The 20515-nt window shown below is 40.0% G+C and overlaps 2 protein-coding genes across 15 annotated transcripts in view; one reads left to right on the top strand and one right to left on the bottom strand.

The window, feature by feature from the left end:
* Positions 1–20448, bottom strand: part of LOC111258932 (chymotrypsinogen B) — a 24290-nt gene extending 3842 nt beyond the window's left edge. For 2 of the 14 annotated variants that reach the window (XR_015310369.1, XR_015310368.1), the window contains exons 1-5: positions 20223–20448; positions 17685–17774; positions 15917–16052; positions 5227–5516; positions 2362–3589 (exon numbers count right to left, since the gene is read on the bottom strand). Coding sequence is in view for 6 of the 14 variants with exons in the window: in XM_086967649.1 (XP_086823775.1) it covers positions 2565–3548 (984 nt within the window). In the remaining 8 variants the exon portion in view is untranslated. The other 12 variants (XR_002679289.2, XR_015310373.1, XM_086967649.1 and 9 more) reach the window with 11 other exon arrangements.
* Positions 10045–11139, top strand: LOC111258933 (uncharacterized). The gene has a single exon (XM_022830529.2). The coding sequence runs from the start codon at positions 10218–10220 to the stop codon at positions 10746–10748; it is 531 nt and encodes a 176-aa protein (XP_022686264.1). The 5' UTR covers positions 10045–10217; the 3' UTR covers positions 10749–11139.
* Positions 20449–20515: the final 67 nt, after the last annotated feature.

Here is a 20515-nt window from a genome sequence, read left to right on the forward strand (position 1 = left end):
CTCCTCTGCTAGTAAGTAACAAAGGAGCATCGCTGCACTTGGGGCATTTGCACTTAATGGATGGCAAGGTTTAATATGGACAAAAAAAATAAACTACCCCGAAAGCATGGCTCGAAGAATGCGGATATCTTGCCAAGCGGTAACTACGATAAAGGACCACGTCTTTCGAGACGAAGGTCCTCAAAGGTATACTCCGTAGAAACCTAATAGATAACCAGTTTTTTTCCGTGCCAAAAATGTCTAACTACTTGACCAAGCGGGACCGTGAAGCCATTCATGCAAGCCAACTAGGTGGTGCAGGACTAACTAAGTCTGACAAAGTTGAGTGTTGTTCCTTTAAGCGACATCAGCAAAACGGTAAGGTTGGTGTTTTCCTGAGGCTCGTCTTCGAGGCGAAAGAAAGCTCTGATCCAGCAGAGCTTATCCAGATAGTCTACTGTTATAGCTGGATACGCTTGCTTTAAGAAGTGCGGTTATACAGATGTTACCCCCATAACGTGGATTAATGTGCGCAAACTTATGATCTGTCTATTGGCTTTGCTTCAGAATGGACACCAAGTGAGTGAAAAGCGAGTGTTACCATAAGACACTAGATCAAGAAGGTATTGATAAGTGCTGGATATTTGTTTGTAAGGCGACATACGCGTACTGGGATTGTATAATACTCACGTACCATATTCAAGACACTTGAGCGTGTGCTGGTACTCTACAAGCACCTGTAAGTAAATGGATTATGTGTTCGTTGTTCTTTCGTCTTTTTTTCGAAAGCAAATGCAAGATCGATAGTATCTAAAAGCTTCCAAGTCCAGAACATAGGTCAATGTGAAGCCTGTCAGTGCTGCCTAGGGTTCCGCAACCAGCAAACAGGCTTAAGGACAATCTTCGTTCTGGGCAATCTAATGTATCGAGTACGGACGAAACTGTGGGAAAAGTAAAATAATCCGTGCTAGAGGATCGTTGAATTACTCACAGAGAGCTGAGAGAACTGTTGAATCACACAGGTGATTCCAAGCAATTTAAAGAGGCTATTCGTAGTCTTATAAGCAAACTTTGTATTAGGAGACGAATGCGTTTTTAGTGAAAGCCCACCTCGATTCCGTGTTTGCATCGCGATTTATAAAGAAAAGCTTCATCTCAACGGCACATTTTTGTTATCTGAGTTTATCCACCAGACCTAGCGCCCTCTTTTTCTCCTTCCGAGGATCAAGCAAAACCTAAAATGAAGCAGTTACAATCTTGAGATGGAAAAACTGTTTTAAGATGGCAGAAATTACGGCCTGCTAGGTCGACGGGTACTTAAGCACAGGGTGAGACGTGCGTTAATAAATTTTGAAAAAAACACTACATTTGAGTTTGGTTTATAATAGATAATAAAAAATACTAGGCGTTTACATTGTAATATTTCAGTAGTTTTTTTTATGTTGTCAAGAGCCCGACTGCCCCAAAGGGTAAATTTTTTCAGTTTGCAAATATCTTTACCACACAGATAAATTTATATCGACAGTTTTTCTGGGTGTTGAGCATCAGATTTCCCCTAGCGTATCGTTATCATCATCGAATTTTTGTGTAAAGCCTAATTTGTCTACCCCAACTAAAATCTAGGTCATATAATTAATCAGCTTTTTCTATTATGGACTTCAATTGCTGAATCTACATATATTGCGTTTGTTGTTTTTTAAGTAACAGCAGATGTGAGATTTTTTTGTTTATATTGGAACCTTTGTTAAATGTCAAACTGCATTTGCAAAAAGCAAAAACAAATTTAGCAAAAACAAACTAGCAAGTTTTATATGTGTCTATTCAGAAATCGGCAATAGACAGGGTCAGTGTCATTCCATACGTCCCTCTTTTGTGTATAACCACGTCAAGCCAGTAAAGAGCAAATAAAAGTATCGATCTTCAATGATTTCTTTAGGAAGCAAACGTTAAAACACGTTCTTCAAAATAACGCATCTCTTTTGTATCGTAGGACAGCAAGCAGCAACCTTTGAAGCATAGCTTTATTTTATAAAAGTATTTGAACATATACGTATATATTACTAAATCATTAATCTGGGCCAATTAGACCTCCGTACGGTATTTTAGACCAAGGCTTAGAAGATTACTCATCACACTCTTTTAAATCGATATCGGTAATAATTTAATAAATCTTGCTCATTTGTTGTTAATAGTGCAGTGATTTAAATCCTTGTACATTCAAGCTCAAACAACAAAACCAGATATAGATATATTCATAGATTCGAACTAAGGTATTTTTAACTCGTGTGTTCCTTCGTTGATTCGGATCAATATAACGATAACTCAAAAGCCCCTGTTGATTCGCCTTTCAATTTTCACGAATGATTTTCTCCCAGTACTTACTTTTCTTTCTGATAACGCTGGTTAGCCAAAATAAATACTGTTTTTCCGTATAATGCCGCCCGGCTAAGTCACAGTCCCCTGTAATCCAGTTCGCGCGAGCCAGAATCTTCGGGTCCAGTATTACCGTGTTTAGACGACTCATATCGCTGCTGCCTTGCACGATATTGTTTAGATCTGTCAGAGCTTGGCTGCTTCCGACGATGTTATTTAGGTAGGTCTGAACCCGATTGATTCTGAGCAGCTTGTTTAGCAGGCTCAGAACGCTCGAGTTTGTTTGTCTGCTCTGTTCGTACTTTGTTAATCCAGCTAACTGCTTCGCTAACACGTGCATAGAGCATCGGTAAGTTTATATCGATCTTTCGGTAGCCTCCACTTACAAGACCCGCGAGAACATAACGGTGACCACGTTCGCATTGCAGTGGACTACCAGAATCACCTTTATAAACATCACTTTGGGTTTCCGAAGATGTGCAGAGAATACTTTTTCCGATGGCATAAATGTCTCTTTTTAAATAATCGGCGCGGCATTTTTCAAAGGATATCGGCTTTATTTGAACTTTTTTCAAGATATCTGACGGTCTAGTACGGTTTTCGCGGCTAGTTTGACCCCAGCCCGATGCGATACACTCTTGATCGTCAAACGAATCAAAGTCATCTTCAGACGGAAGACACACGGGCGCAATAGAGCCGTCGCTACCAGCAAAATCTACGGGCTCGTTCAGTTGAACCAGGGCAAAATCGTAATTGTGGCGTAGGCATGGTGCTGAATGGTACATGGGATTTACGACACACTTTTTTGGTTTACGGTAAACTCCGTCTAGCTCATTAATGCCTGATAAATTATGTCCACCAGCGGCAATCCGATACTTATGGCAGGCAACTTTTCGAAAGCAGTGACCCGCCGTAAGTACCCACTGTTCATCGATAAGGCTTCCGCCACAGTTGTGCTGCCAGGCAGATTTAAACGGGCCGCGCTTCTGTAACGATACCTGCCATGGGAACTCGTGTGCGATGGCTTCTTCTCCGCCGATGATGAGCGATGAGGCCCTTTTCGAGATTCCGCATTCGAATGCAGATCCAACGATGCTTCTATGAACTTGTCCCGTGTGTCCAAACACACATACGAGAAGTAATACTGCAAGACGGGACGACGCGATGAGCTCGCAAAAGCGGTAACTAGCCATCATCAAAAAACAGAGCAGATTTGAAAGATTGGAAATACAGGAAGCTGTAAATAGAGCATATAACTCAATTGTAATTCATACCATCATATATGGATGTTAGGCTAGTTTCAGCAATTAGAAATTCATTACCAGTCATACCAACAGAATCCGAATAGACCCGCTCAAAGCTTTAGTCTCTTCGCACGAATCTTAAGAGCTTTAAGAAACATGGTCAAATAATATTTCAACTTGAATGGTCTTACTTCGACCTCATGTCTTTTAACTTGTACCTTTTCGTCATATTCGCTTACTTACGATTACATTTTCATGCCCCATTAAACTTGTTAGGCTTTATTTCACCGAAGTGACCCGGGAACGGCGACTCTAATGAAGATTACACTTGTTTCTCGTTGCAGCTCTATCGCTGAATTTGTCTTACATTAGGCTTCTTTAAGGTAGTCTTCAAATAGTTTTGCTACAGAGCAGGACATACAACGGGTACAAACGTGTCCGTTGACTACTATGGCTGCGCTTGGTATCTGTTTAGCTTAGTGTTCTGACTCACACACTATGTTAGGATATAGCCTTCCGGAAAAAAATTGCACATAGTAAGAACCTCTTGGGTTTTGAGTTCCAAAGATGATTATGTCAGATAACGAAACGGCACACTTCCGAAATTTCTATTCCGTGTTTCAGCGTATACAAAAGGTATCGTATACCTTTCAAAAATAACTTGCCCTATTCCTTTTTAACAGAAAATAATACTGCATAAAAAAAGTACTGAAGGCTTTCACTTTTCAGTTTTTCGACAAATGGTGGAACAATCTCCTAATCCTAACCTAACCTAACCTAACAGGACATAATACTTGATAGTATCAGCAAACAAAAAGTTCCAAAATACAATAATTGGGTAAAAACGAAGACTACTGTCGCGACATCGACAGGTACTTGCAAGCGGGCATATCGGTGCCATTTTTGCTTCTGATCAACATCGGTAAAGGGTAACACACAGGCCGGCAGGCACGTATAATAAAATTCATATTTTTCAAAAATTAAAAAAAAATCGTTTTACATTTCGTCTTTCCATATTCACCGAACCTGCCGTGCAATTCCACTCGTTCAGGAACGTTCAATACGGAACGATAATAGAGCTGTACTGGTAACATTAAATTCAAAGGGTACTCCTAACATTATTTTTTACAATACGTGACGTAACTGCCGTGCGTCATCCGTGATGTAATTAACAAGCGTGAAATATTGTTTTTAAGCATTTTCTAACTGCTCTTTAAGTCCATTTCTTAGTATTGTGTTTCTGTGAGACACAAACCTTGTGACAAGATGATCCAGAAAATGCAATTGTTACAGAATTATGCGATCGTGCTCATACTAAAACTAGGAAAAGCTGTTGTAACTCAAAGGTGTATGGCAGTAAAAGCGCTAATTAAGTAGGAAACCCAAGGTAGGTTGTTGTCCAGCCTCGCACCTAAGACACGTAGGTCAAAATAACCGGACTACGTTTTTAAAAATCCTTCATCCAAGATTCTTTTGCCGCACGAAACTATCAGATACATTCACTTTAACAGAAATTAAGCATAACGGCACCTAGAGAAATCGTAAATCAATATTGGCAGCCGCACAGCTCCGAAATGCATCTCTCTGTTATTGTACTTTAACATCGTTATTAATTTGATTTGAACTCAACTTTTTCGAAGGTTACCAATGTTCGGGAGCGCACACCCGGTCGATCCTAGCGCTCGCCTCACTTGATCTACCGTAGAGTGCAGATACCATGTGTAACGTCTGGTAACACTGCCCACCAAAACGTATCGCCCATCTCGTAAATACTGCAGAGCACCTCCGGAGTCACCAAAATTGAAGGCACTTAAGCCACATATTTTTATCAAGGCTAAACATGCATCTGTGTTCGTGCATGGCACAACATTTCTGGTAGTTTACTGGCTGCATTGAAAGTTCCATCAGAACGTCCGCTGCCTGAAACAACGAATTATAGGTCATTAAATGGCTTAAAATCATTACTGAACGGCAGGCATACAGGTGTAATTTGTCCACCGCTTATAGTAAGATGAGGTCAAAGGGGTCAAAATCGAAACTAATTTTCGAATCTAACAAATGGGATGCTGGAAGGTTTGTGCTACCATTCCGTGAACCTGGCGAGGGTCGTCAATAGCTGTGCTTTCCCATAGCGACCCATAGACAGTGTGGATATGTCGGAGCAGTGAGGCAGTGAGCAGCAGTGAATGTCCATTGTTCCACCACAATTGTATGACTAGGATACCTTGTTGTTGTCCGCCTGAACTGATTCCTGCCACGGAGATTCGTGTGGAATAGCTTCCCGCCCTCCGATGATGAACGTTGGTCTATTCGAATTCAAAAGCATTCAAAGTCCAATCGTTTCCTTCCAATAACGTCGAACACGAGAAAAGAACGACACCGCTATATGAACCAGTTTGCCCTATTGTAGCAATAGGCCGGAGTCATTTAATGTATGAGAAACGGGGGCTTTGAATAATGTCGCCAGTGTCACCCCACCGTGTTTCGGCAAGGTTTACTTGAAACACACCGCTACCAATATGGTAAAGCGCTGCACTACTTTTACACCCGGTTGTCCATTAAATCATCAAGTTGTTGCGACTGACGAATTTGTCTTTTCTAACTGTGCTGCAACATTCTGTGCTGATAATTTGGTCAACCTAGGTGGGTGAATTTGCACTAGGAAAAGGCAAAACTATTGTAACATTGAGTAATCATTGAGTAATTAATAATATTTAAGTATAATTTACATTGATATTTCACGTCGCAAATAGAAAACTTATTTAAGATCGATTGTAAGCTCTAAAATAGGAAATGGTTCCTCGCTGTACAGTTGACGCCAAAGTCATGTCTGCGCATTGGGACACGATGCGTTCAACGATATCGTATCTAATCCAGCCTTTGATATACAGTATCGAAACTAGTATTTATATACTTCTTGGGGCACGAGACCGAGTAATGGATTTGGATATTACTTTCATACCCTAAAAATCAAATTTCGGTATAAGCGTTTAAGTAAACACTGAACAGCTGAAGGTACTCCCCTTCTTCCGGTGGGTATAGCACTGCATTGTAATCTAGTAAAGCAAATCATCTGCCAGCGTAGTACAAATCGAACTTTTCGATGAGATCTGATGTATCGCTTGCATTCAGGAACGATACTGGTTACGAAGTACACTAGAGAATAATCTAAAAAAATGTTAAAGAAGCATGAATTTTATCAGAGTACCCAAAGCGATTTCTATTATATTTTCCGAATGTTATACATCCAGAAATACTTCAAGTTCAACAGAAGTGAATTGGATATCCAATGGCGCCAAGCAAATTTTATTTCCTGAAGCGTCTAATCATGTATTTTTTTTTGTCCTGTATGGTCTCTTTGGCCCTTTAATGTACTGTTTTTGGCTTTATCTTCAACTTAAGTTCATTCGATCTATCTGGAATCAAATGTTGCGCACCGCTGAGGGACCTTGTCAGTGTTCAATTCTTCTCCAATTCTACGATCCGAACGTTTAAAATGCTACCAAAAACAAAAACCACGTTACACTTAACTAATGTTTATATTAAACGACCCTTTCGGCCTATATAGTTACCAGTTAACAATATACCCTTATACTAGAAAAACTGCGATATCGGATTATGAGTTTGGCTTAATACAAATAACCAATATAGCACCGTCTCCCAAAGCGGCACTTGTCAGTTTAGCAGAACCATTATCACGACAAAAGTGAGGAACTGACATATGGCTGGTAGCATGTTCAGGATGTCATCGAAATACACGTAGTACACGGTTGTCAGAACGTGCATATTCTGCTCAGAAGATCAGCCAGGATACTCACTTGCGCGTGTTCTGACCAGGTAGATTTCTACGAAGATAGCTTAACGTATAGCTGAATGAACACGTCTCGATCTCTGCAGTTCGGCTGTAGTAGTAATAATAGTGAGGCCTTCTATCTAGCTTTCTCTCAGGTTCCCTCCGATTAGGTCATACTTAGCAGCTATATTTTGTAGGTTCTAAATAACTTTCATACTATTTTTCATTGTCACCGGTATTACGAGAGCTATTATCAAATTAGGAAAGTGGTCTTTTAGTGCGCAAAACGAAGCTTCACACAGTATGTTTCGCTGTCTAGACGAGAGAGCTCTCAAAGTGGACAAAACCTTTCCCCGCTATTGCTGGTGATAGGCAGAAATGCATGTAGTAATACGAAAGTTCTGAAGAACGAATTAAGTGAGGGTTGTCCCCTTGGTAGACAACATAAAAAAGCTGCCCATAAGGTGAACAGTCTAAAGGAGGTTCGATTTTGAACTCGATTTCCTTCATTAATTGTATTATCACAAAAATCTCTGACATGTGCTGGTATATTACAGTGAACGGTGTAAATGTAAAAGGTGAGGAACCTGAAATGAGTAAATTTGACTTGGTCGTTGTCAACAATCGTGGCATCCCCATTTTTACCCTACGGTTATTATTGTCATAACACTCGAAGTTCATTTACTAAGACGTGGCTCTTCGTCGGCCGCCACACTGTCTACTATCCTAGATTTCTAAACAGAAACGAAGATAATATTCCTAACGGAAAAAGGCCAAGTGTACGCCAAGTACGATGCTCCCTACTACGGTTCTTATTAAATACGTTTAGAGAGAATCAATGGTAACTTCTGCCTAAGTTAAGCATATAACATGTTATGTTGACACAATGTTTTACCAAGGTCCTTTAATCGCAAAGGTAGCATATACTGCTTAGTCAGCGTCATTCATAAAACTATGTAAGTCAGGGCAAACAATTGATTGCTTGATCAGTTGCTTCGTCAAAACGGTAACATATTCTAGGTGGTTGTCACGGTGAGCTTTATTACCGACGTTGCTTGAATAGATGAAAATTCAGCATCGACGCCTTGATGCCAGTCGTTGAGTTTCGACGTTTTGCTTAGTCCATACTGAGCGTCAGTTGCAGACAAGTCTATAGAGGGTAAGCATTTTATTTGCTAATAAATAGAGAAATCCATGTTTCTGTACAGACAAAGTATATAGATATTGTTAGCCAGAGTGGATACGTGACTTGGGAATTAGTAGAAGGTCCAGAGCCATATAGAACATTCCTATGAAAAAACACAGGGCGTATGCCGAAAAGTTATCAAGTTGTAAAACAAAAATGCAAATTAATTTATATGTAAGCACTAATGAATTTAATTATTTTCTCAGATTTGAAACAAATACTAACTATTTTCTGTTATAGCTGATACAAAATCACGATACGACAATGAAACTCGTAGCACCTGCCAAGATATATCTACACAAGACCGTGCAGTCCTTTATTTAATAATAATAATAATAATACATTTACTATTCGTTACATAAAGAAACTCTAGTTGCACCCTCTTCGCAGCGAACTGTAGACTGATTGATGCGCCATTGCATGTCAGACAGTACCTGCTTGGCATCTGTAATCTGTATTCGTCCCTCTAGTTACGATATGCCGCTCTCGTACCGTATACCCGATAGTTTGCATCAGCGCGCCGAGACAACCAAATAAGATTTCACTTCGGAATAAAGTGACATCACAGTAATACCAGCTAACCACCATGGAATGGGGAAATTTAATAATGCCATGCATATTTCCGTAGTATTCCCCCTGTGGCGTGCACATTATAACGATGACTCTGGACACTCCTGGTAGGGATACCCTAGTTGTGCGATCCGCTATCAGCTAGCGCTGAATTCACTATGATTCTTCCGGGACAGCGCGCTCTCGCTGGCGCACGTCAGCGTTTTTCCTCTTAAATTCGCGGAGCACACACGCACGAACATACGGATAAGCAGACACTTCTCCACCTATATCTACTGAGTATTTCCGATCCGCATTGTTCGGCAGGTCCTCCGTAGGCGCAATGTAGCTATGTTGACAATGACAACAGCTTGCAGCTACGGCTACTCCTATTAAATACTTCCAAGTGTCTGTCGCTCGTTGCGGAGAGGACGGAGACCTTGACTCATCGGCTGCGCGCTGTGACCTCACCAACACCGCCGCCGCACAAATACGACAGACAGATGCTGCATACATAGACACTACGTGCTCCCAACAGTAGCTAGAAAGTCATCGAGAGAGAACTAGCTCTTCAAAACGAATAGAGACATCGCGAAAAAGGAGAGATAGGTAGAGATAGAGGTACACATAGATAGATAGAGAGAGAGAGAAATACTCGGAAACCTACCTCTCGAACGTACTTGGCATTTGAAGGCGGCCTGTGTGTTAGGTATTGCTGGCAAGCTTGCCAGTCCGTCCGAGCGCACACTGCATCGCAACAAGCACGCTTATGAAGGCATGCACGAATATTTCCCTATGCTGCCAAAAGCCAAGAATCTGTGGCAATAGTCTGCGTAATGACTTTCTGTAGGTCGCCTTCCAGTTTAGCCCTTTCCCACGGAACACGAATGCCGAACGTCTCATTACTTGTTGTCCTGCCCGTGTGGGCACAACATAAACACTTGAACTGTGAAAGTGTAAACACAACTAGAGAGAGTTACTGTTATTACGGAGTTACGGAGGAGAACTCAGTATTCTGCCTGACGAGACAGAAAACGGAAGATATTATTTAAAGTTGGGCGAACCAGAACTCGGTGGATAGCATTTAGAATAAATGGAGTCTTCTGGCACAGTTCTGGCTTGCCGCCAGCTTAGTGATCATCCTGTGAGACACATTCTGCCGGCGAAGATGGCTCCATTGATGAAATATCGAGAGGCTACTGAGGTGTGCAAGGAGCAGGTGTTTGAGACCGAACGATTCATTGAAGGCAAGGATGAGCTGTCTAAAGAGTGGGACGAGTTTCTCCAAGATTATCCCGAGTGTGAGCGATTCCTCGATACCGAGACTCTCCTCAAGATCGACAACGGTGGCAGTTACGTCGATCGTGACGATATCGTCTTTCCCTCCAGTACGTATAAGGTCAACCTAACCGGGTTCTCTCCTGAAGAGGTTGTGGTACGAACACACGGTGGCAAACTTAACGTGGTAGCCTCCCATGAGCAGCGCAATGAGGACGGTTCCGTGTACACGAAGTCGGACATAATGACAGAGTTCCGTATGCCTAACACAGTCAATAAGGAGAATATCGTGAGCGAACTACAAGAAGGAATGCATCTGCTAGTGCACACTGGAGCGGACATCTAATCACTGTCGTCTCAAAACATTGTTCTCGATCGCTGTCATTCAAGCATAAAGCATTTTGTCACACTGATACAATTTTGGTATCGTACGAAAATAATCTCTAACGATACGCAGACATTTTACTTTCATTTCATGTTTCCTTATCTCGTAGTGCTCGGGACTGATCCGTTCCTTGTCACCATGCCTATTCCAAAAGACGTTTCGTGTATACCTGTGACCTAACATAAACCTCTCTCTATGCGTATTTCTTTTGTAAATACACACGCATCACCCTTATCGCATTTCTTTTCTTTATTGGTGCTCGAGAAAGTAACTGATTATCAGTCAGTGTTTGAGTAGTTTGTTTGATTTTAATGCAAATAAATTCTGACTAAGATCGCCAATCCGGAGAGTGTGAGGATGTGTTGTTATTTCTGTGTAGCAGATACCAACGATACATAACACAAATATATGTTACACATGTATGTACCTACTTCGTTGTCGTTCGCAATTGTCTTGCGTATTAATCCTGTACCGTCCGCGGATCCATAACTCTTTGCAATATCTCACATGACGAACATTGCTTGGAAGGTGGTAGCTGAAGTAAATGACTGCAACGGTACTTTCCATAGCAAATAGCAATCACAAAAAACACAACGAAAAGTAAAGCTAAAATGCTATTATCATAGAGATTCTTGAGGACCGGCGTGAACCGCCTGCAATCTCCTGCGCTGCTCTGGTTACAGACCGTTAGTGGGTCGTCACCAAACTAATCCAGCATCGGTCTTGCCAATACCACTGTCAAGTTATTGAAAGGCTCAAAAACAGCTTGCTTCAAAAAACCTACTTGTCGATACACACATAAATGACATTTGGTCAGGGACCACTAAACTGGCTGACAGACAGGAAGCAGATATTACCCAGTTGAAGAAGTGTACTATTCGCTGAAGCTATCTATGGCAAGGTAAAAAAAGATCCTTCTTGAGGGCGGAAGCCAGCCTTCTTGTCAGATCGCATCCTAAAGGCTAGCAATTAGTCATTCAGCTATGTTAGCGTAACGCTTTCAGGCTAAATCGACGGCATGTTAAGGCCTGTTGTGTGTTCCTCTTCCCGTGAGATGACGCCAAAATAGGTCTAGTAAAAATGCACCCCTTTGTATGCTTATATTTAGCTATGCCTCATCATCATTCATTTGTATCCGAATTTGTCTCTGTCCAATACACTCTTAGGACGTCCCTTTCCAGTTCGAAGAAGGAAACCGGAAAAGAAGCAGATAGAGTAAATGATGGGCGACACAAACCGAATTAAGGCATACATTTATGAATACGGCAAGGAGACATTACTGTATATGGCATTTATAGCTACCATTGTTACCACTTGAATTTGTCCAAAGCTTGTTGTCGTTTCGGGTTCCAAACCCATTTACAGTAAGTATCTTTTCTATCAAACACAGAATGCAAGGTTATCAGAAGCGGTTTGCTCATTTGATGTTTTTATTTGAGGCGTGACGATCCGAAAACAAATATAGCATCGATTTGTATGTGGACTAGATAGAGCAACTGATCAAACAAATGTTCGTGGGTACGGAATAAATCACTGCTATTACTTGACGAACAAGTCGACAATTCTCACTTAAAAACGATTCATATTTGGTTGAAACAGATTCACAAGCCAAAATGAGAGCTGCCAGATAAAAATCGTGCAGATTTTTCCGAAAGATGTCTTTACATACCAGTTAACGGTGTTAGAATGCTTATAAAAAAGTTAGATTCCTTGCGAAGTTCGAAGCTAGAACCTCAAAAGTTAAGCATTTGCTAAAAAGCTTTTAGTACTTGCTCTGCCGAGGATATCTGAACGTTTGAGAAAATAGAAATATCGTTTATACTATACTATACTGGAATATATGCTTAGATACGTTAACCTGTGTTAAGCCACCATCTCGACCTAAGTTAAATGCACAGTGATAACGGCTTACGATGCTTGTGAACTACACACAATAATCCTTAAAGAACGTCGGAGCGGTTCCTGATAGTGCTAGATAGATTTTGCAAAATTAACCATTTCAGGTATAGGCACACAAAAGAGGAACACACGTTCTTAACTATACGTCCAGTTTTAAAAAAAAAGTGGCCCTTGCTGACCGACAACTGGCGGAGTCTGCAACACGTTCAGTATATTTCTATTTTGTATTTTTCGATATATATATATATATATATATATTAAAATCGATCAGCGATTCAAGCGATAGGCAGATGACGGCGCCGGCTGGGTTCATGTTACCGTTGCTGGACTCGTTTTTGCTAAAAACATAAACTGAACTTTATAAAACCCTTGTTTCTTGTCTCTGTTACCTAAGGGAGAAGATGATATGTACATATATATATATCTGGCGTAAAATATTGTTTGTAAAACAGAGATCACTAATGTAAACGGCAAACCTGCGACGAGACCCAGTCTCATTTCGGTATTTTTATAGTGTGGTTTCCAGTAGCTAGGGGGAAGTGTTTTAGCACATAAGCAAGTAGCTAATAAGCACTATTATGCTATAATCTAATACCCGTCGTTATATACACCGTTTTTAATTTTAGGCGTATTCTAAATAAGACTAGCCAGTTCCTTTTGTAGGAGTACTAGGAGCTAATAACGTTTCAGTATTTCTGTGCGAAATTAAAGAACGATAATTTATAGCATTCTCGTTAACCCTATTTTACATAGGATTGGATAAGCCTTTTAAAAAATACTGCAATTTTTGCTTACTATTAGTTTTTAGGATCGTCGATGAAATCCAAATTTGGAATTTTTTTTTAATGTTTAGCATACATTCGTTTAGAGATATTAGCTGAGCAACACTAGACTTATACATTCTACAAATATTGTCTGTTCCATTGCAGGTTTTTTTTACAATATTCGCTTGATCTTGATAGTTGGATCCTTTTGGAAGCTTTTGTATTTAACTTCGACATTACAAACCGGTTTTTAGGGACAGAATGCACTCGAATCAATTAAATGAAGAATATCTGATCCATTTTTTTGTTCGTTTTTATTTCCTGGCAAACATCTAGGGACGCATACAAAACTTTTACAAGATCATATCCACACTCGATGTACATCCCGCTTAGCGGTAAATTGGTTGCCAATATACTAAACGATTAACGTTTCATTTGTCGTTTGACAATCATCACTCGTCTGAGAGATTCACATATTGACCAAAGAGATAGCTACATGTTCCTCACAATGCTAGCCTTTAGGTTATGCGCAAATGAACACGACAATCTGGACCACTCCGCATATGCTTCGTCAACAGATCGGGCAAAGCTTGAAGTCTTGATACCCCGATAGGTATGAGCTATTAGCGTAGCCTTGGACCGTTGCATAACAAACAACAAAAGTGTCTGTCGCCGGTAGCCATTCATTATCACGCTAACGAAAACAGCTTCAATGGGTATTTGCTCTGTGATATTTCCTATGAGAGTGCCGTATAAATTGGACGCAGGACAGAATAACGTTATACACTGTGCATTATCAAAGAGTAAGATTTGCTGGAGAATAAGAAAAACCATGCTGTGATGGGAAACTGGCAAGATGCACACAAACAGAATAAGAAATTCGTACGCAATACCAAAAGGGCGTTGCTGGCCACCTTGCGCGGAACGAATATCAAAAGTGCTGACTGATTGCAGAAAACAGTTACACAGGTGTCAATCTTGGCGGAAAAATGGCTCTGTTCGCCGTTAGAGCTCGCATTTACAACGTCCAACATTCAGAAAACGTCTATGGTAAATTGTAAGCTCGACCACTAGAACGTATATATATAATGATTACATATCTTTTATTGTGCGCGTCTGTGTTTCTACGTCAATAAATAAGATGGAAAAAGGTGTGTTTTTGTTGTTACGTATGATCAGCATGTAGTCGACGGTAGTCGACAAAGGTACTCTAGCGCGCGATTTACTACTCTCTAGCTGCATCATTAGTACTTTTGTTTCCGTCTGATAAATGGTTGTAGAGGACTCAGTAGCCTACCTCACAGTCGCATTGATCTTGGTTTATTTATTATTTTGTTTAAATATGCGCATTTACGGTAATATTTTCTCTAGGGTCTACTCGATTCACTTTTCATTATCGGCGCGGCAGCATTTCGCTGAGTAATTGTCATCCTTTAGTACCACGAGACATTTATTCAAGACCTGTAATTTTGAGTAGTTTGTGGTAACGTCTAACGAGAGGTGCCACTGGTTTGCCACACTGATTGAAGTAAGGTTAATAATACCTTAGTCCTCAAGGGCATCTCCTCATGTCGATCATATGCTTACTTTTACTTCATACACACTATAATATTTTATTTAGCCTGTTCAATACTAATCGTAGAGCTCGTCGTCTGCTCCTGCCTAAAGTCCGCCGATAAATGCGATAAGTTTGCCGTTTCGGTTTACTGTACGCAGCGAATTTCTTTGTTTTCATCTAGTCTACCGGTGGTAGAATCAACTTACAGAAAGTTCTACGAAATGTGTCAACCTAATAGCTAATGGTCATTAACTCGAATCCAAGCAAAATGGTTAAAATCAGCGAACGCCATCCCCGGAAATGCGTACTACGTAGACAAATGTGGGAAAATAAAACCATAGCCGTCCAAACATTCAATAGGTAACTGACAATTCGCTATACAAAGAAAAAAAAACTATGTATATACGACACAAGCTTTTGTGTTGGCTTTTTCTTAGTCGGTATCCCCTCCCTGCTTCAGCAATTATTGGCTACATGAACCGGTCCATTATGGTCAGATATGTACACATACAAACATTTAGAGCCTGAACTATGCTTGCGCCTCTACTTACCAATGTATATGCGTGTACCTCTCTAGCAAAACATATAAATCGAAACTCTAACCAGCTAATTGGCTAAAACGCTGCTGGTGAACAGTTCTCTAGAAGACGTCCAAATACAACATTACTAAACATTAATTTATGTAGTTTTTTTGGCATCTGCAGCAGCTACACACGAGATGAAATATACTGCTATTTTTAGTGTTTCAACTCCTGCAGAACTTCGTCTTGTATTTTAAGCATTGCAGTTTCTGATGTGGTCAGTTTCTAGAAGTTAATAAAACATGACATAATCAGTTTGTCTCGGCTATATTCACGCTACTTCGTTTTCGTTTGTCAGTGGCAACACAATGAATAAATTACCATTACCTGCACCGCCGCGAGTCCCTCTTTGCCGTTGAGCTAACGTCGATTTGTGTCAACAAGTGACTCACGGCGACACTTCTCGGCGCCTATGTTGAGTATGCTTGGAATTTCTCTGATGTTCGGCCTCAAATAAGGTGGCCTAGGTGAACAAAGTTAGAGGCAATTCAGTTAACATTCTGTTTATCAGCTAGCTTGTGTGTGTGTGTAGATGAGCATTTTCCTAAAAGGCCAACTACCTACAGTGAATGAGAATACGAATTCAGGTTTAACAGCCTGCTTCTGAACCTGCCTCGACAGGCGGAATGAATGCGCTTTTAGTACTGCGGTTAACAAGATTACTAATGGTTAATAATAAAATTAATTCGTACCAACTAGTATATGTTGGAAAGCTCGAAGATGGCGAAATTTATCTTGGCATTCTTATGGAAAAAACTATATGAATTTCGTATATATTTAGCTATGTATGATTTTTTAGCATCGTTTACACCCAGTGCCCCCATGGGGTTCCATGTAAGACGATGTTGGCCAATTCAGCACTATTTGAGACGAATCGCCTATCATCAGAGAGAGTGCAAAGCTTTACAATTATTTTGTTGTTACGTGCTAGTGAACAAAAATACTGATCGTTTATAACATAAACATTGTTTCAAAGTACACGTATTTGTTCGCTATTTGCTAACATGACTGATTAATATCACGTGTCACATGATAACGTTTTGTTACAATTAAAAATGTTATTCTGTTAAATACGAACTGAATCGGCGTCTTTTTTTTTTGGGTCTAATCAAGAAAAGCTCGAACAAGATGCACTTAAGGTTATTATCAGTAATGCATTTGGTAGCTTCAAACAGCCTGGAATAAAACCTATAATCCAAATCCGAACGCGTAAAATATTTAAATGTAGCTTTACTTTTTTTTATTTGTATTGTTAACGAAAATTGAAGGAAATCGTGCAAAAGGCAGCATTATCTAAAATGTAAATTAAACGTGCACAATCAAATTTTTCCTTTGTACAAATCTGAAATAATTTGTCGCAACCTCACGCACATGTATGTGATGCCCTTATACAGCCTCCAATACAAACTCTGAACAGGACAATCTAATGATTGCACGCGGATCTCAGCTTTGACGGGGCAGGAATCCAAAATCGGCGGACCTGTTACATCGTGGCATCGTCAAATCTAAGAGTAAATCTTTCCCCTTTAAAACATAATTACAATGTTAACGGTACCATCAACTGAACGAAAACGCATTACGCTAAAAAATTCTATACAAACAACAATCGTGCACGGGCGATGTCATCGTCAATCGCGTTCCGAGCCCTTATTGTAGGGACTTATCGCTGGTGATAAATGACAGTCCTGGCCTAAGAGAAATATAGTAAACACAATACCGCTGTAAAGCTGTGATACGGTGTTCCGTATGTTGATTGATGTAAAGAAGAAAAAAGTTTGCGATTAACCCAAGCTATCCGAGGCAACATTGAACTGTTCCTCGTAGCTCATTTGGGAAAGGTTACCCCATTCCGTCACGCGGTCCCCTCTGTCCTATCAAAGCTGCCAAGTCTTGAACCTCATTCAGTGTAATTGCGTGCGGCTTGGAGTTTCTTCCGATGTTATTCAGGGTCGACATAGACAGAACCGACTACGGTATATTAGTTGTCTGGTCGACGACACCGTGCAGAAAGACGACATCAAAAATGATTGGCAGTCCAATCCAAATTGCTAAGCTCTAAAGATATTAACGATGATTTTTATATATACTTACGCACCGACGTATGCTATCCTCGTGGCCAAGAATAACCAAAGCCACTTAACCAGTGTAGGGACAGTAACATGGTTTGGGTTGATCCATAAACTTCCTGCGGCAACCCAAAATTCTGAGTAAGAATTTATACAACCTCATGCTAGGTGGCGAAAGAAGAAACGACATTAGGGATGTTCCTCACACAGGAAATACAAATTCAATTTTTACATAACTCATAACGAAACCAGTTCTTAAATATCTAGGGCATTAAGCGAAGATATAGTTATCTGTGTAAAGAAGTCGACGTCGAAATCGGGACGGACAGTAAAGGTTACGTTTACCAGAATAAAATCGATGACAGTGAATGAATCTATCTTTAGGAATAGCACTTGTATGAGAAACAATATTGACAGAGAAATAAATAGATCATAAGAATCACTTACATTGATTAAAGAATAACACCTTATGATAAATCAGTCTAATGTACCTTTATGTTTTTGATAAACTTTGGTAGAACCTTGGAAACGGTTGTTTGCAAGAGCACGTTTAATTTGCAGTGTATTCGCAGTTCTAAGGGGTCTTTTTCGACGTCTATGTCAGATAGCGTACTGACAGCCAGTATAATGTATAGTATTCGAGGTGAAGGTATCGCGCTCCCAGTTTTGTCGGGGTCCTTAATGCGACATCGTGAATCTCCAATGGCTTCGAGTAGCATGCTCGGCTTATTGCAAAACACACTATGATTATGTTATAAAACAAGCACAGACGTCGTCTTGTGCTTGTGTTTTTACATCCTGTTAAGAACGCTTTTCATTAATGAGCAATTGACGCATGGTCGAAGAAAAATATTATAAACTGAAACCAATTTTCTCCAATACAATATTGCCAGCAAATTCTCGCTCTGAGCGACGTCACCGTTTTCTAGCTGCTCTTCGTCGTCTACTTCGTCGCTAGTAATATCGTTAGATTTTGCTTCCCGTTCGGTTCTACGATAGCAAAATATCATTGCTGACACAAGACAAAGATAGCCTACAGCATAAAGATCTGCATACTTGCTATAAAAAAGCGCGCCATTTTCAAATCAGCCTGCAACGATAGTGAGCGAAATATTAAGCTAAGAGGTTGACGAGAAATCGATAGATCACTGTAAGAATCTTCATTTAGAGAAGCATTGGATTCAGGTACGTTGTTTCTATTCGCGTTTCTATTTCAGTTTGACAGCTTGACCAGTAGTCAAGTTCTGAACGTTCCGTTTGAAATTGCGTAAGTACTATTGAATTATGCCAATTTGAAATTGGCAAATGCATATAGAGCACCAGTCACCAAAGTCTGTCAGGAAAATATTTGCAATGTCATCGAGTAATGCATAGTTCGCTGCTCTTCATGGTAATCGCATAGTCGTTCACAGCCAGGCTAAGGGTTCCCGCAGTCAATCTTAAGTCGAATCAGGAAATGTCCTTGCCGACAAATGCGTTAAATAAAACATTCGCAAAACATTAAATTGAAACATCACTTCTTAACTAATTTAACTAACATTGGCTGTAAGTGCATTTCAAATAATTTCAACGCCACCATTGCTATTTGTACTGTAGATCAATATAGAACTTTTATTGTTAGCCCCTCATCCGAATTTTACGATCGGTACTGCCTTTAAATATTACATCAGACAGTTGTCTGTGCTCGAGATTGAGCGTTGATCACTAAGTGTTCCTAAATTTAGCATACAAATAGGTTACCACTGCACCATCACGACGACGTTCATAAATTACCTCATACAATTTCATCATTCCACAAGCTCACATATATATAAAAAAAAAAAAAAAAAAAACTTTCTGGATATGAATATAAAACTAGAAAAAAAGTGAAACCGTCAACAAGTTTCAAACGATTGAGTTCCAGTAGTGTTATCATGAATAAAGCCATATGGCTAGTAAGTGATTATGTGTTAATCTCGATCACCTGAAGCCATAAGAAGTTCGAACATCACTTTTTGGAAATACACCCGAATATCTATGATTCAAGCTTTGTTAACGGTTTCTAAGAACAGAAATGTATGTGCACTGAGTGAAAAATTGGTCATGCAAATGGTTCTTAACAAGTGAGCAAAAGTTATAGTAAACGTTTGACACCGGAAGAACAGTTCTGATGTTAAGCACGTTAAAATCTGTTGGTGTAGCTTATTTACATCCATTACGGTTTATACTATTATTAGCTTGTTATACTATGTTAGCTTTGCAATTAAAAATTATCTTCAACTTTATGCATATTGCCTACTAAACTTAGTGGTTTCACGTTTTTGGTACGCCACCTCTCTGTGCAATCATACACGGACCAAACGAAGACAGTCTGCCAGTTACAGGAGCGAACTCGGTTTTTTTCAGATAAACCAACACTGGCTAATCCTCTTCGATGTAGGTTACACCTTTATTATTAGCCATGAAACGATCTCTTTTTATAATTAATGCGCTATTCTGTTACGTACTCAAGGTACCGAATGGGGTAATAATTAATGCGCTATTCTGTTACGTACTCAAGGTACCGAATGGGGTAATGTTCTACTTACTATAATACATACGAATGAACATATATTCTATTCGCACCGCTCGTCATCTGACGGCCAACTTTTGTATTCGAATGCGATATGCACAGACAAGTGAGTACCCTAATTCGTCGTGCAATGGGTCTCTGTATGCGTTTCTTCAAATAGACCACAATAACCAGTCCAGTCAAAATACACGAAACAGATTTTTAGAAGGTGAGTGTTTGCGTCGTCTGTTCAGCTATCAGCTGCCTTGTCATCGCTTCTCTGAGGCATCCCTCTGTAAAAGTCGTGGCGTCACCTGACAGTTTTTTCCG

This window comes from Varroa jacobsoni, unplaced genomic scaffold (assembly GCF_002532875.2).
Source record: "Varroa jacobsoni isolate VJ856 unplaced genomic scaffold, vjacob_1.0 scaffold_276, whole genome shotgun sequence".
Taxonomy (NCBI): domain Eukaryota; kingdom Metazoa; phylum Arthropoda; class Arachnida; order Mesostigmata; family Varroidae; genus Varroa; species Varroa jacobsoni.

What these genes read in the sequence shown, in the direction of transcription:
- LOC111258933 (XM_022830529.2), top strand. Translation starts at nt 10,218, where the DNA reads ATGGAGTCTTCTGGCACAGTTCTGGCTTGCCGCCAGCTTAGTGATCAT.